Source organism: Scyliorhinus torazame, chromosome 15 (assembly GCF_047496885.1).
Source record: "Scyliorhinus torazame isolate Kashiwa2021f chromosome 15, sScyTor2.1, whole genome shotgun sequence".
NCBI lineage: Eukaryota > Metazoa > Chordata > Chondrichthyes > Carcharhiniformes > Scyliorhinidae > Scyliorhinus > Scyliorhinus torazame.
Window position 1 is genome coordinate 135020165 of NC_092721.1, and position 13989 is coordinate 135034153.

The window sequence follows — 13989 nt, forward strand, 5'->3', positions numbered from 1 at the left end:
TACACTTTGACTTTCACCCTCGCCTCAAACACCAAATGCAAGGAGCTTATGGATTTATTTTTGTCAAGATTGAATCCGACTGTGCAGTTCCCCATCCTTAAGCCTCAAAATTGCTATTCGCTTCAAGTCAGGATTTGAGCATTTTCTACTCCATCTTACTCCCATCCCACCCTCTTCAATCTTCGCTCATCATGAGATCAACCTCTTGCTCTTGTCCACTATGATTGATCAGAAATTTACTTTTCAATGCTTCTCCCTTCATTCAGCTTCAAGAAATTATCCTTACATGGTTTGTTCATATCCAACCAAGCACGGCATATTTCCAGCAAATGGTTTTCTTTCCTCACCTGTATCTACACCTTTTGGATCCCCCCAAAATCTAATGGTGACTTACTTTATCTTTCTTACCTACATATTTCTTCCTTAGTAACATCATCCACAAGCCTATGGTCAGCTTTTGCATGCATACTGATGATACGCAGCTCTACCTGTCAATCACCTATTTTGGCTCCTTGACTGCCTTTGTATTTTCCATGATCTTGTTGTCATAAAATACTTCAAGTTATCATTTTCTTCAGCTCAACATTGTGAGGACATAATCATCTTTAGCCCCATCACACACTCCACTCCATTGCCGCTGAATCCAACCTACACCCCAGCAACATGCTCAGGCAGATCATTTGCACTTTTGTCCCCTGTTTTGTCTTGGGATGAACTTTACATCCCACTCAACACCAAGAGTGTTTGCCTCCACTTTCATAACTTTGCCCATCTCCACTACCACCTCAAAACCACTGCCTTCATCATCACCAAATTTGAATACTCCAACAATCTTTTCTCTAGTTTTCGATCATCCATCATCAGCAAACACCAACTTATCCAAAACTACCACACATATCCTGTCACACCATGTAAGTATTGGGAGGCACTCTTTCCCCCCACCACCCCTCTTGCAATGCCCACTTCAGTGACCCCGGGAAAGTGCCAGGAGGCACAATGCCCAACCCCAGCCCCCAACCATGGGGTCTTCAAGCACCTCCATACCCTTGGTATGGTCATCGCGACTGGTTTTCCACCTCTGCCATGTCAAAATAATTTAAAACCCATCTCCACAAATATCCCTATCCTAAATGATGTAGGAACCCCGCACATCTGTGCAGAAGACAAGGCTGAAGCATTCGCAATAATCCTCTGTCTTGGGAGTGTCCCTTTAAGAAATGCCTTTGTCTTATGACATGGCTTCAGTGATGTTATTGTGTGGGTGTAGCTGAGCTGTGGCTCTGAGTTTTACTTTCGCTTTGAGTTTTGGACTGGTTTGAACTGCACAGGTGGAAAGAAGTGTCTATCTTCATTTTAAAAGCTGTTTCTAGACTGCTTGATAACCTAAAACAGATAATTACTTTCTGGAAGGAATTCAAACCTGCTGTTTGGAAAGGAGAACAAGATAATCAATAACATGTCTTATACCAGTAAGAATGCTGTGTGCTGGGCCACATCTTTGAAAAGTGGTTTCTGGTTTTACTTGGATTTTTTAAAATTGAATTGGAACAGTTAAGGGGGAAATTCATTAAGGGTTATACATAGATTACTGTAGCTGTGTGGGGTCTTTATGTTTGTAGTTGATAAAAATTCTTACTGTGTGTGTTTATACAAGTGTGAACTAAATTTGTAGAATAAAGCTTATTCTTTTGATTAATAGCGCCTAAGAACTCTGTTGAATAACACCTGAAAGGCAGGCTCTTCTGCTCATTGTAACCAAAATCAACAAACAGTTGTAGGTCAGGTGAACTCCACAATATACTTTGGAGTTTTCTAAACCCTGGCCCATAACACTTCAGCTAGAAATACCGAGTGGATGATCCATCTCGGTCTCCTCCAGAGGTGCCCAGCATCACAGGTGCCAGTCTTCAGCCAATTCGATTCACCCCACGTGATATCAAGAAACAGCTGAAGACATTGGATACTGCAAAGGCTTTGGGCCTTGACAATATTTCAGCAATGGTACTGAAGTCTTGTGCCCCAGAACTTGCCACACCCCTAGCCACACCCCTAGCCAAGCTGTTCCAGTACAGCTACAACGCTGGCATCTACCCGGCAATGTGGAAAATTGCGCAGGTGTGTCCTGTACACAAGAAACAGGACAAATCCAACCCAGCCAATTACTGCCCTATCAGTCTATTCTCCATCATCAGCAAAGTGATGGAGGGAGTCATCAACAGTGCTATCAAGCTGCACTTACTCAGCAATAACCTGCTCACGGACACTCAGTTTGGGTTATGCCATTGTCACTCAGCTCCTGACCTCATTACAACCTTGCTGCAAACATGGACAAAAGAGCTAAATGCCAGAGGTGAGGTGAGAGTGATTGCCCTTGACATCAAGGCAACAGTTGACCAAGTATGGCATCAAGGAGCCCTAGCTAAATTGGAGTCAATGGGAATCAGGTGGAAAACTCTCCGCTGGTTGGAGTCAAACCTGGCACAAAGGAAGATGGGTGTGGTGGTTGGAGTCAATCATCTCAGCTCAGGACATCCTCAGGGTAGTGTTCTAGGGCCAACCATTTTCAGCTGCTTCACCAATAACCTCTCTTCCATCATAAGATCAGGAAGTGGGGAAGTTTGCGGTGGAAACAGCGGTGCTTGTCACGTTGAAAGACCTGACGAGTGTGATGGCGCAGGAGCAGGAAAAGTTCAGAAATTGGATGAATGGTATATTTGAGCGGCAAGGCAGGGAACTGAAGGACTCATTCAAAACCACCATCAAGGAGGTGCTGGGCCCGCTCCGGGAGCAGCTTGGCAAAACTGCCAGGGCTGAAAGGCAGCAGGGTGAGACGTTAAAGGGTGTTGAGGAGACCCTGTCGAACCACAAAGACCGATGCACATTCGGTTTCATTGGAGGCTCAAATGCAGATTCTGGCAGATAGAAACGAGGGCCTGAAAGCCAAGGTTGATGATATGGAGAACAGGTCGAGGCTACCTCGTGGACTTGCTGGAGGGTGCGACGCCGATCAAATATTTTTCAGCGATGTTTTCTCAGTTGGTGGGTGGAGATGAGGTGTTTGCTACGCCGAAATTAGATAAGGCGCAGCGAGCCCTGTGACAGAGGCCGAGGCCAAACGAGCCATCACGTGCGGCAATACGTGATAGTGGTAGGTGTTTTGGAGGGAAAGCCAGTTGTACCGGCAAGCGTAAATGCCCCAAATTGGGACGATGTGTCGCTCATGAAGCGGTTGGTAGCTGCAGTAACAGACCTGGGCAGTCACCAGCTTAGTATGGGAGCGTGACATGATCTTTTGCTGTCCACCGGGGGCGGGGGGGTGGGGGGAGCAGGGCACTCTCCCGGGGACATTGGGACAGGCATTCATCTCACTACTCTTGCAGATTGCCAGAACTCACGGAGTGTGGGTCATACTGTCCATTCTACGTGTTGAACGTAGATTCCAAATTGGTGGCCAAGGGGTTGGGTTTAAGACTGGAGTTGTGCTTCACAGAGATGATAGGGGAAGATCAGATGGTGTTCGTGAAGGGGCTGAACTTGTCTGCGAATGTGCGGCAGTTGGTTAATGTGGTGCTTACCCCTGCGACCGGTCCTGTGCCGGAGATCATTATATTTCTGGATACGGAGAAGGTGTTTGACCAGGTGGAGTGGGTATACCTCTTTACGGTATTGGAGAAATTTGGGCTGGGTCCGGGCTTATATCCTGGGTGCGGCAGTTGTATGCGGCGCCGTTGGCTAGTGCCTGTACTAATCATATGACTTCTGAGACCTTTTGGTTACACTGGGGCACGAGGCAGGGATCGCTGTCTCATTTATTGTTTGTGATGGCAATTGCGACATTGGCTATGGCGTTGAGGGCCTTGAAGGAATGTGGGGTTGGAGCACAGGGTTTCATTATATGCTAACGATTTGCTGTTATACGGAAGGGATACAGCGGCATCTATTGGGAGTAATGGGAAAAGTGAATATTGTGTGTTAGGGATATCGGGGTGACTGGATTGTGGGAGTTGCCGTTTCACTGGGCAAGGGCCGGCTTCCGGTACTTGGGGGTGGCGGGGGATTGGGGACGGCTACGGAAGCTGAACTATAGAAGTTTGGTGGGGAGGGTCAAAGCAGACCTGTAGTCGTGGGATAGTCTCCCGCTATCGCTAGCAGCCCAAGTCCAGTCGGTTAGAATGAATGTCTCGCCTAGATTCCTATTCCAGTGCCTCCTAGTGTTTCTGCCCAAGTCGTTTTTTCAAGAGGTGGACCGGCTTATTACTGGATTTATTTGGGCGGGCAAGGTCCTGAGGATTCGAAGGGGGATGCTTCAGAAGGAGAACCAGGCAGCTAACGCGGAGAAGGTGCTGGGATGACCCTCTGGGTACGGATGGAATCAGAGTCACTTAGGGAGAAAGGTTTGGGAGTGTTGGTAACGGCACCACTTCCAGTGGCGTTGACAAAATATTCAGCAAATCCAGTGGTGGCGGCCACACTTAAAATCTGGAGGCAGCTCCGCCAGCATTTCGAAATGAGAGCAGCCTCACGGCTGCCCGCATTTGTACTAATCACCTGTTTGATCTGGCACGGCTGGATGTCACATTTAGTGCATGGAGGGGAAAATGGTTGGAGAAGGTGGGGGATCTGTTCTCGGAGGAGATGGGGTTTGGTTGAGGGGGTGAAGGCGAAATGGGGAGACGAGTCGGGGCCAAAACTGGAGGATGGAGTGTGGTGTGAGGCATTGAGGAGGGTGAATACGTTATTGTCTTGCACAAGGTTAAACAGTATTCAGTTCAAAGTAGTTTTTCGAGCACACCTTACCGAAGCAAGGATGAGCTTTTGAAGGAAAGGAGGACAGGTGCGAGTGCTGTTTGAGGGGGCCCACACAACATTCATATATGTTATGGTCGTGCGCCAAGCTGGTAGAGTTTTTGGGGGCCTTTTTTGACACCATGTCGGCAATCCTGAATGTAGAGGTGGAACCTTGCCCACTGATGGCAGTTTTTGGGGTCTTCGATGTGTCGGAACTGTGGATGGGGCATGGGCCTTTTCTTCGTTGGTGGCATGGAGGTGCATCCTGTTGGGATGGAGGCTGGTGGCACCACCAATGGTTACAGCATGGATAGGTGATTTGATGAAGTTTTTGCACCTCAAGAATCTCAAATACACGTAAAGGGGTGGATTGAGGAGTTCCATCGTGGATGGCAACCGTTTATAATATACTTTAAAAATTGGTCACTACCAGACCTTAGGAGTGATGTGGAGGTGCCGGCACGGGACTGGGATGGGCACAGTAAGAAGTCTCACAACCCAGGTTAAAGTCCAACAGGTTTCTTTGAAATCACAAGCTTTCAGAGCGCTGTTCCTTCTTCAGATGAAGTGGAGGCAGGTTCATAATCACAGTATATATATATATATATATAGGAGAGACACAATTGCAAGATAATTACAGATTGGAATGTGAAGAATAGTTGGAACGTGAGTCCTTACAGGAACAAACGGTGTGAGTGGAGTGGGTGCTAATCATAGGTAAACGAGGTGTGAATTGTCTCAAGCCAGGACAGTTAGTAGGATTCTGCAAACCTGGGCAGCATGGTGGGGTTACATGTAGTGTGACATGATCCCAGTTGAGGCTCTCCTCATGCGTGTGGAACTTGGCTACCAGTTTCTGATTGGCGATTCTGCGTTGTTGTGTGTCTTGAAAGCCGCCTTGGAGAATGTTTACCCAAAGATCGGAGGCTGAATGTCCTTGACTGCTGAAGTGTTCGCCAACTGGAAGGAAACAACACTCCTGCCTGGCAATTGTTGCGCGGTGTCTGTTTATCCGTTGCCGTAGCGCATGCATGGTCTCGCCAATGTACCACGCCTTGGAACATGCATTCCTGCAGCGTATGAGGTAGACAACGTTGGCCGAGTCGCATGAGTATGTACCGCGCACCAGGTAGGTGATGTTCTCATGTGTGATGCTAGTATCCATATCGATGATCTGGCATGTCTTGCAGAGGTTGCCGTGGCAGGGTTGTGTGCTGTCGTCGCTGTTCTCCTAAAGGCTAGGTAGTTTGCTGCGAACAATGGTCTGTTTGAGGTTAGGCGGTTGTTTGAAGGCAAGTAGTGAAGGTGTGGGAATGGCCTTAGCAAGATATTCGTCATCATTGATGACTTGTTAAAGGCTCCGAAGAAGATGTTGTAGTTTCTTCGCTCCGGGGAAGTACTGGACGACGAAGGGTACTCTGTCAGCCGTGTCCCGTGTTGGTCTTCTGAGGAGGTCGGTGCGGTTTTTCGCTGTAGCGTGTCGGAACAGTTGACCGATGAGTCGAGCACCATATCCCGTTCTTACGAGGGTGTCTGTCGCGTTCCTCCTCGTCCGAGCACATCCTGTGTATACGGAGGGCTCGTCCGTAGGGGATGGCATCTTTAACGTGTTTAGGGTGGAAGATGGAGATGTGAAGCATCGTGAGGTTATCCGTGGGCTTGCAGCAGAGTGAAGTTCTAGAGTGTCCATCCTTGATGGAGATACGTGTGTCCAAGAATGCAACCGATTCTGGAGAGTAGTCCACAGTGAGTCTGATGGTGGGATGAAACTTGTTGATATTGTGTAGTCGTTTCAGTGATTCTTTGCCACGAGTCCAAAGCAAGAAAATTGTCGTCAATGTATCTAGTATATAGCGTAAGTCCCGTGCAGTGAAGAGGTCTTGCTCGAACTTGTCAAGAAGATATTTGGGGGGGGGGGTTATTCGTTGTGTGTGGGGGAGAGGAGGGGCGTGGTTTGGGTTGGGGGGAGAGCTGGGAGGTGTGGGGGGGGGGGGGGGGAGGGGGGGGCAAGGGTGAGTATTTTGTAAATTGTGTTTGTGTCTTTTGTCATCTTTTATATGAAATGTTAAAAAATTCAAGAAAGATCATTTTCAAAACGCGTGTTGGCTACATCGCTTCATTCAGTTCTGACATGGCACACCCTGACTATAAGAATGCGAGCATGGGCGTGCCTTGCATGCTGCAGAAACTTGCAGAATGGGAAGATTGGCACCAAACAGCCTCTAATGCTTTGGTTCATGATTTGCCATTTTGCATCACACAAGTCTTGACCCCTTCCTTAATTACTCCTAGCTGAACACACAAAGCTCTACCTGGAGAAGTCAAGACTTGGTATCTTTATTACTAACTAGCCATTGAAGTTTATCCTGTGTGAGGCGCCTGTGTCTCACCAAGGAGCTGGTGCCACCACCTACAACCAGACCTGCAGCTGCACAGCAGGGCAAAGGCAGCATTGTCTGTGTCTATCAAGATCATCGTCACCCTAAATTTCTATGCAAGTGTATTTTCATTCAGGGGCAAGTGACATTAGCAATATAGAATCATAGACTCACTACTGTGCAGAAGGAGACCATTTGATCCATCGTGTCTGCATCGACCCTTTTTCCTGACCTAGCCCTATGGGGGCCCTTTTCCTCTTCACTCCAGATGGCCTGCCCATGATTAGATACTAAGACTCGGCTTCCCCAGAGATGTTGTCCCCACATCGCAATTGCTCACAATTCCTTTCCTTTCAATGCATTTCTGCACAACATTACCATGTACTCTTGGCTAAAATGCTGGAATAAAAGCTACAGAAAATAAATCATTCCATAACAACTATAGCGAAGAACTTTTGCCTGTCCTTATGCTCTTGCATAGTGCAATCCCAAGGCTGGTGAAAGGCTGTTGAGTTTCACTGGAAGTGATCTGCAGATAGCCCTGTAAGACAACTTCAAGCAGTTCTGTACCCTGTATTAGTTTGAGGAGTTGTCCAAATTTGAATATCTAGGGATGTGGATTTCATTCTGGCCCTAACTGAGTCCAACAACATTGATGTCATCAAGCAGGTTAAACAGCTTGTCATGTTGAAACATTCTCACAGATGGCAAACTAGGAAGTAACAAGCAGGTTTTGATCAATTTTTCAAAAACATTTACAGAAAGCAAAGAAAAGATTGTGACATACACATGGGATTAAAATGTTGAACACATATTGAAATATCAAATAAACTTTCAAAACAAAATTACTTTCATGGAAGGAGAAATTTGATATTCCATATTATGCTACTTTAAAAGGCACAACTTTAAGGGTTTTTTACAGCAAGAACAATAGTGTAAAAAGTGGAAATTCATGTCAATACAGTGATTTCCACCTCTCAAGAGTTTATTGGAGCATCCTATGGGAAATCGGGAAATCACTGACAGCAGCGTCTGGATTTTCGCATTGCACATATGCGGATATCAAAAGTTGCTGTCAGTTTCACAGAATAATGATGGTAAATACTGACAGTTTCACTACCATCCCGACCATAAACTCCAGACTAGTAAATTTGCTTTGCCCACTTATCTGTGGTGCTTACTGTTTTAGGGTCATATGTACTGATAAAAGCATCAAAGACTTGAAGCTGTATCAATTTAAAATGTAGGGAGGGAGCCTTGGATGTGCTTTTATTGTTCGCCATATAGACCTATTTCTTAAATGCTCCTTTCCACATACTTTCCAGGTGCTGCTGTATGACCCTCTTTTTGACTGGACCATGAATCCTTTAAAAGCACTTTACCTACAGCAGAGACCTGAAGAAGATACAGACCTCCATTCCACACTGAATTCCACGATAGCTGGAGATGAGCCAGAGTGTGACGGAGATGCCACGTAAGAATCAACATTACTTTAAGATAGCTGTGCTAAGGCAACATTAATGATTCCAATGTGACTTAACTCACTGTTATACATTGCACTAAGAAACAATAGGCTGCTGGTTTGTGTCATTGATTTCCCATAAGGTGGGCCGGATCTTAATTTTTGTGTCAGGGTCTCGACGTCAGGATAATGTTCGGGTTCTCAATTTGAAACCTGATGATAAATGATTTATTGGTAAAATTGCCCTTAGGGAGGAAGTTGGAGTGAAGGCAGCCTGAGCAAACCTGCCCGTAGCAGGTGTGAATAAAACCTCACAGTTACTTGGGTATGTCTGAGAACATCAGCCCCTGCTGCTAATGCAGCGTGACACAAACTGCAATTTTTTAAGGAAAGGCCAATTAATAGCCAGAGTGCGCACTCGCTCTCCAATTAAGAACTGCAGGTGGGCTTCTAACTCTGGAGGACCTGCACTTAAAAGCTTTGCGAGAACCTCGATGAAGGTACCCTCTCAACACATTTAAAATTTTGACGGGGCAGGCACAATGTTAAATGATATAGAACACTGGCACTCCCACCTCCTTGTCTGTCCCTGGAGACCACTACTTTCACTGGTCTAAACAGGCCTCTTAATTGGCTACATGTTGCTTGTGGGCAGTTGGCCATTGCATCTCCAATCCAGAAAATGCCAGCAAACCAGCGCATCTTTTTCCCAAAGCGATCTTTCTGCCCACCCCCATCAGCCTACAATATTCAGCCTAATACATTTGCAAGTGTTGAGGTGTCAGAGAATGTGCTCAGCAGAGGCCAGAAGCAAAACAACAATGTTTGCATTAAGCTCAGAAAACTTTTAGTATTCTAATTAATTCATTCTTTTTTTGACCTGTTGAAGTACATAATGAGGCTTTATTTTGGCATATGGTAACAGGTCATAAATGAACAAAAGAATAAAGATGGAATTTGTCTCTGGTACAGCCAAGAATTCACCTTTGTTCCTATTCTTTGCATAGATAATAATAATAAAATTGCAGCAGAGTGTTAAGTCATTCAGCCCAACTAGTTTATGCTCCTGCCCTATTTCACCTAGCTTCCTCTTAAAGGTATCTGTGCTATTCATCTCACATGTCACCTGAGGAAGTTTGAAAGGTGCTGGTTACAGAGCAGTTTAGAACTTCAAGAAATAATTACTTCCGTTGTGTCTCATAAAGCCATCTATGGGCGGCACATTGGTTAGCACTGCTGCCTCACGCCGCCAGCAACCTGGATTCGATTCGGCCTTGGGTGACTGTGGAGTTTGCACTTTCTCCCCATGTCTGCTTGGTTTCCTCCCACAGTCCAAAAGTGTTCAGGTTAGGTGGATTTGCCATAATCAATGCACAGGGAAATGGGCCTAGGTAGAGTGCTCTTTCAGAGGATCGATGCAGACTCAATGGGCCGAATGGCCTCCTGCACTGAAGGGATTCTATGGATTAAGAAATGCACAAACTTCGAGTTGGGACTTCAGAACAAGTCAGAGACTTCCTCCTTTGTTTAGCATAAGCAGCGGAGGCTGATATTCTCAGACATACCGAAGTAACTGTGAGGTTATATTCACACCTGCTACGGGCAGGTTTGCTCAGGCTGCCTTCACTCCAACTTCCTCCCTGAGGGCAGGCAATTTTACCAATAAATCATTTATCATCAGGTTTCAAATTTACATATCTTCTCCCAAACCAGCACTGCATTCTCCAGATAATATAATCATTTTCAATAATTGCGCAATTTTAACAGGTAAGTAAAGAATAGAAAGGGCTTCTTTACAATGTTTATATTGCAATTTAAAAGACAAATACTGATCTCCAGCTGAACATATAAATTAGTTTGATTCAGACTCCAATAAATGTATTTGCCTGATTGAAATGATTTTAGCTCAAATAAAGGGCAAAATTGAAATAGCAAAATTGATCAGTAAAAATACGAGATATTACTCTTAAGTTGTGCTTAGGTCCTCGGTACTTTTCCACGGGCATCCTGTTTATCTCGACTATCCTAATGACCTCCTTACTAGCCTCAACCATTCATAAACCAAATCTCTCCTGCTTGTATCTTACAGTTTACAGAGTCCTGCTCATCCATCAATCCTGTGCACACAGACCTGCACTTAGTGCAGTGCATAACATTGGCCCTCAGTTCATCAATGCTTCAAATTTAATATTCTCATTGTGTTTAAATCCCTTCATGGCTTCCCCAGCATATCATTGGTGCCTTCTCCAACTTTATAATGCTTTGGTCTCAGTGTTTCCCTGTTCTTTTTGCTATGCCATTGGTGGGAATGCCAACAGCAGTTTAAGAGCCTTCTTAAAACCCATGTATTTGACTAAGGTTTCCGTGACCTCTCCTAATCACTTAATAAATGACAGATACACATGGACATGAGGTTATTTGGCCCATCATGCCTGTGCCAATCCTTTGAAAGAGTGATCCAATTATGCCCATTCCCATGCTCTTTTTCCATAGCCCGGCAAATTTTACTTTTTCACCCAGTTCCGTTGAATGTTACTGCTGTATCTGCCTCCACCACCTTTTTCAGGTTGTGCATTTCAGATCAAAGCAACTCCCTGCATAAAAATATATTCCTCATGTTGCCTTTAGATTGTTTGCTAATTAAATTAAATCTGTGTCTTATGTTTACTGAGCCTAGGGTGGCACGGTGGCGCAGTGTTTAAGCACTGCTGCCTCAGGTTGCCGAGGACCTGGATCTGATCCTGGCCCCGGTCACTGTCCGTATGGAGTTTGCACATTCTCCCCGTGTCTGCGTGGGCCTCACCCCCACAACCCAAAGATGTACAGGGTAGGTGGATTGGCCACATAAATTTCCCCTTAATTGGAATCTTTTACAAAAATGTTTGCTGAGCCTTCTGCCGGTTTCTTCTTATTTATTCCATCTAAACCCTTCAAGAATTTGAACATCTTGATCAAAAATCCCCATGAATCTGCTCACCTCTGAGGAGAACAGCCAAATTGCTCTTACTTCTCCACAGACTGAATGCTTACATCCCTGAGACCATTCTAATAAATGAATGACCTCTCTAAGATCTTGGCATCCCTCCTAAGGTATGGTAGCCAAATTAGCCACAACACTCTAGCTGGGCCTAAGAGGTATTTTATAAAAGGTTTAACATAATTTCCTTGCTTTAGTGCTCCCTCCTCTACTTATAAAGCCAAAGATCCCATGTGGTTTTTAATAAGCCTTCTCAACTTGTGCTGCCATCCTCAGAGGCCTGTGCAGGTATACCTCCAGCAGTCTCTATTGCCCTGCCTCCTTGAAAATTGCATAATTTAGATAATAGCCTTTCCTTCCATTAACCAAAATGAATCACTTCATACTGCTGTGCTTTATTTCATCTACCATGTGCCTGCCCATTTCACCAGTCTATTTCCTCCTGTATTATTTTTCTCACTGTTCACTGTGTTTGTGTTTCTGAATTTTGTGTCTTCTGCAAAGTTATGTCCTGTATACCCTAGTCTAGGACATTGATATATATCAAAAACACAGTGAGCCCATCACTGACTCCTGGGGACTCTATTACATACTTACCTTCTTTGGTTCCCCATTGATTTTTTATCTAGTTTAAGCTTCTGTGAAGTACCTTGGGGCATCTTTCTATCTGAAAAGTCCTACATAAATGCAAGTTGTTATTGTATCATGCATTTATTATAAATCCATGTTTACCTGCTATATTCTCTTTCAATAGTGATGTCAAGAGCATCAATAAAGTTGCAGAACGAGTACTTCTGAGGCTACAGGAGAAGCTGAAGGGGGTTGAGGAGGGTGCTGTCCTCAGTGTGGGTGGACAGGTGAATCTCCTTATACAGCAAGCCAGAGATCTTAAGAATCTCAGTCGACTATTTCCAGGCTGGCAACCTTGGGTATGATGAAAAAAAAATGTACTGCAGGTTTTACAGTTCTTTGTAATAAACTACCAATGTTTTGGCTGTACAATATGGATGTGTATTTTTTATTGTACTCTTGAATCAGAATCCTGTACCTCAATTTTAGATATCAGTCAAGTGCTGCAAAATAATTTTTCCATTGTTAATTCATCTCTAATGGGTAAAAGTTTAGTAGTGGTGACATGAAAACAACATTGTATTGTCCTCCAATACCCAACGTAGAGATTATACCCTAATATTCATATACAGATAAAAAGATGCAAGAACCTTCTCAGTTAGGTTATTAGAAAAAATTCCCGCTAATTGACAATTCTGTGCCTTTGTTTCTATGATAGATTTCAAATCAAAATTAACATTATTTTAAAAACTGTTGCTGAATTCCTGTATTTCATAGTTACAGGTTTTAGACTATATTTCATGCTGTTAATGGAAAGCCACACTTTAGTGTGGTTCATTAAATTGGGCTTTACAAATATAATCCGTATCTCTGGCCTGAGCATAGTACCCCGTCAAAAGTGTGAGATCAGTGAATAGTGGAATCTGTCATCTCCTAACTTGCCTTCAGTTGCAATGGAGGAGGAGCTATCCAATAATTCTGAAATGTTTGCATTTCTAGAAGCACCTCATGCATGTACAAATTAGTCACTCATCTGAAACAGGATGTTTTTGCAAGATTAATGTCTGCTACAGTTATTTTGTATTTGCTCTATATTGTACTACTCAGATATCAAGACATTCATTTTGCACAGTTAACAAATTTATTTCCTGGGCTGTGGATTTCGCTGGCAAAGCCAACATTTGTTGGCCATTCCTAATTGCCTTCAAGAATGAAACATTTTAAGAAATTATTTAATTCCATGATACTGTTTTTGATACTAAATTGAACTTGAATCTAGTGTATATTGCAGATTTAATTATTTGTACGCTTCCTGCAAGTTGTAAATTGACAGTATAATTTTAACTGTAAATGTCTAATCTTCCTCTCTGAGTTTTCCCTTGCGCATTATGAGGCACCTTATCTATTCTTGGAAAAATATACTCTGTTTACCTATTCTATGCAATGTGCATTTTAGCATTTAGGATCAGCAGCCATTTTACTATTAAGGCGACATGCCCCATACATATTTTTAGACAAAAACTTAAATAAAAATATTTGCATCAACATTTCTGAAGTAAGTATCCATTATTTTCATTTGGTTTCATTTTTTACTGTATAAAATGATTCATCTTCACTACAGGGTAATTTACCACCGGTGAGAACATTCATAAAATCAGATTCCACGTAAGATTATTTAAGTCTGATAATCTATGATTACTTCCCATACGATTATGTGTTCTATTTCTTTAATATTTTATTGGAAATTGAATGACATCTAAGCTTCTGTTAGCTCGTAGTAGCCCATGGTTGTATGTTGGAGGCAATCGCATATG

The 13989-nt window shown here is 43.9% G+C and overlaps 1 protein-coding gene across 2 annotated transcripts in view; it reads left to right on the forward strand.

The window, feature by feature from the left end:
• Positions 1-13722, forward strand: part of atm (ATM serine/threonine kinase) — a 244812-nt gene extending 231090 nt beyond the window's left edge. For both annotated transcript variants that reach the window (XM_072476780.1, XM_072476781.1), the window contains exons 62-63: positions 8492-8640; positions 12360-13722. In XM_072476780.1, the coding sequence (XP_072332881.1) occupies positions 8492-8640; positions 12360-12540 (330 nt within the window). In that variant the 3' untranslated portion in view covers positions 12541-13722. The remainder of the gene's footprint in view (positions 1-8491; positions 8641-12359) is intronic.
• Positions 13723-13989: the final 267 nt, after the last annotated feature.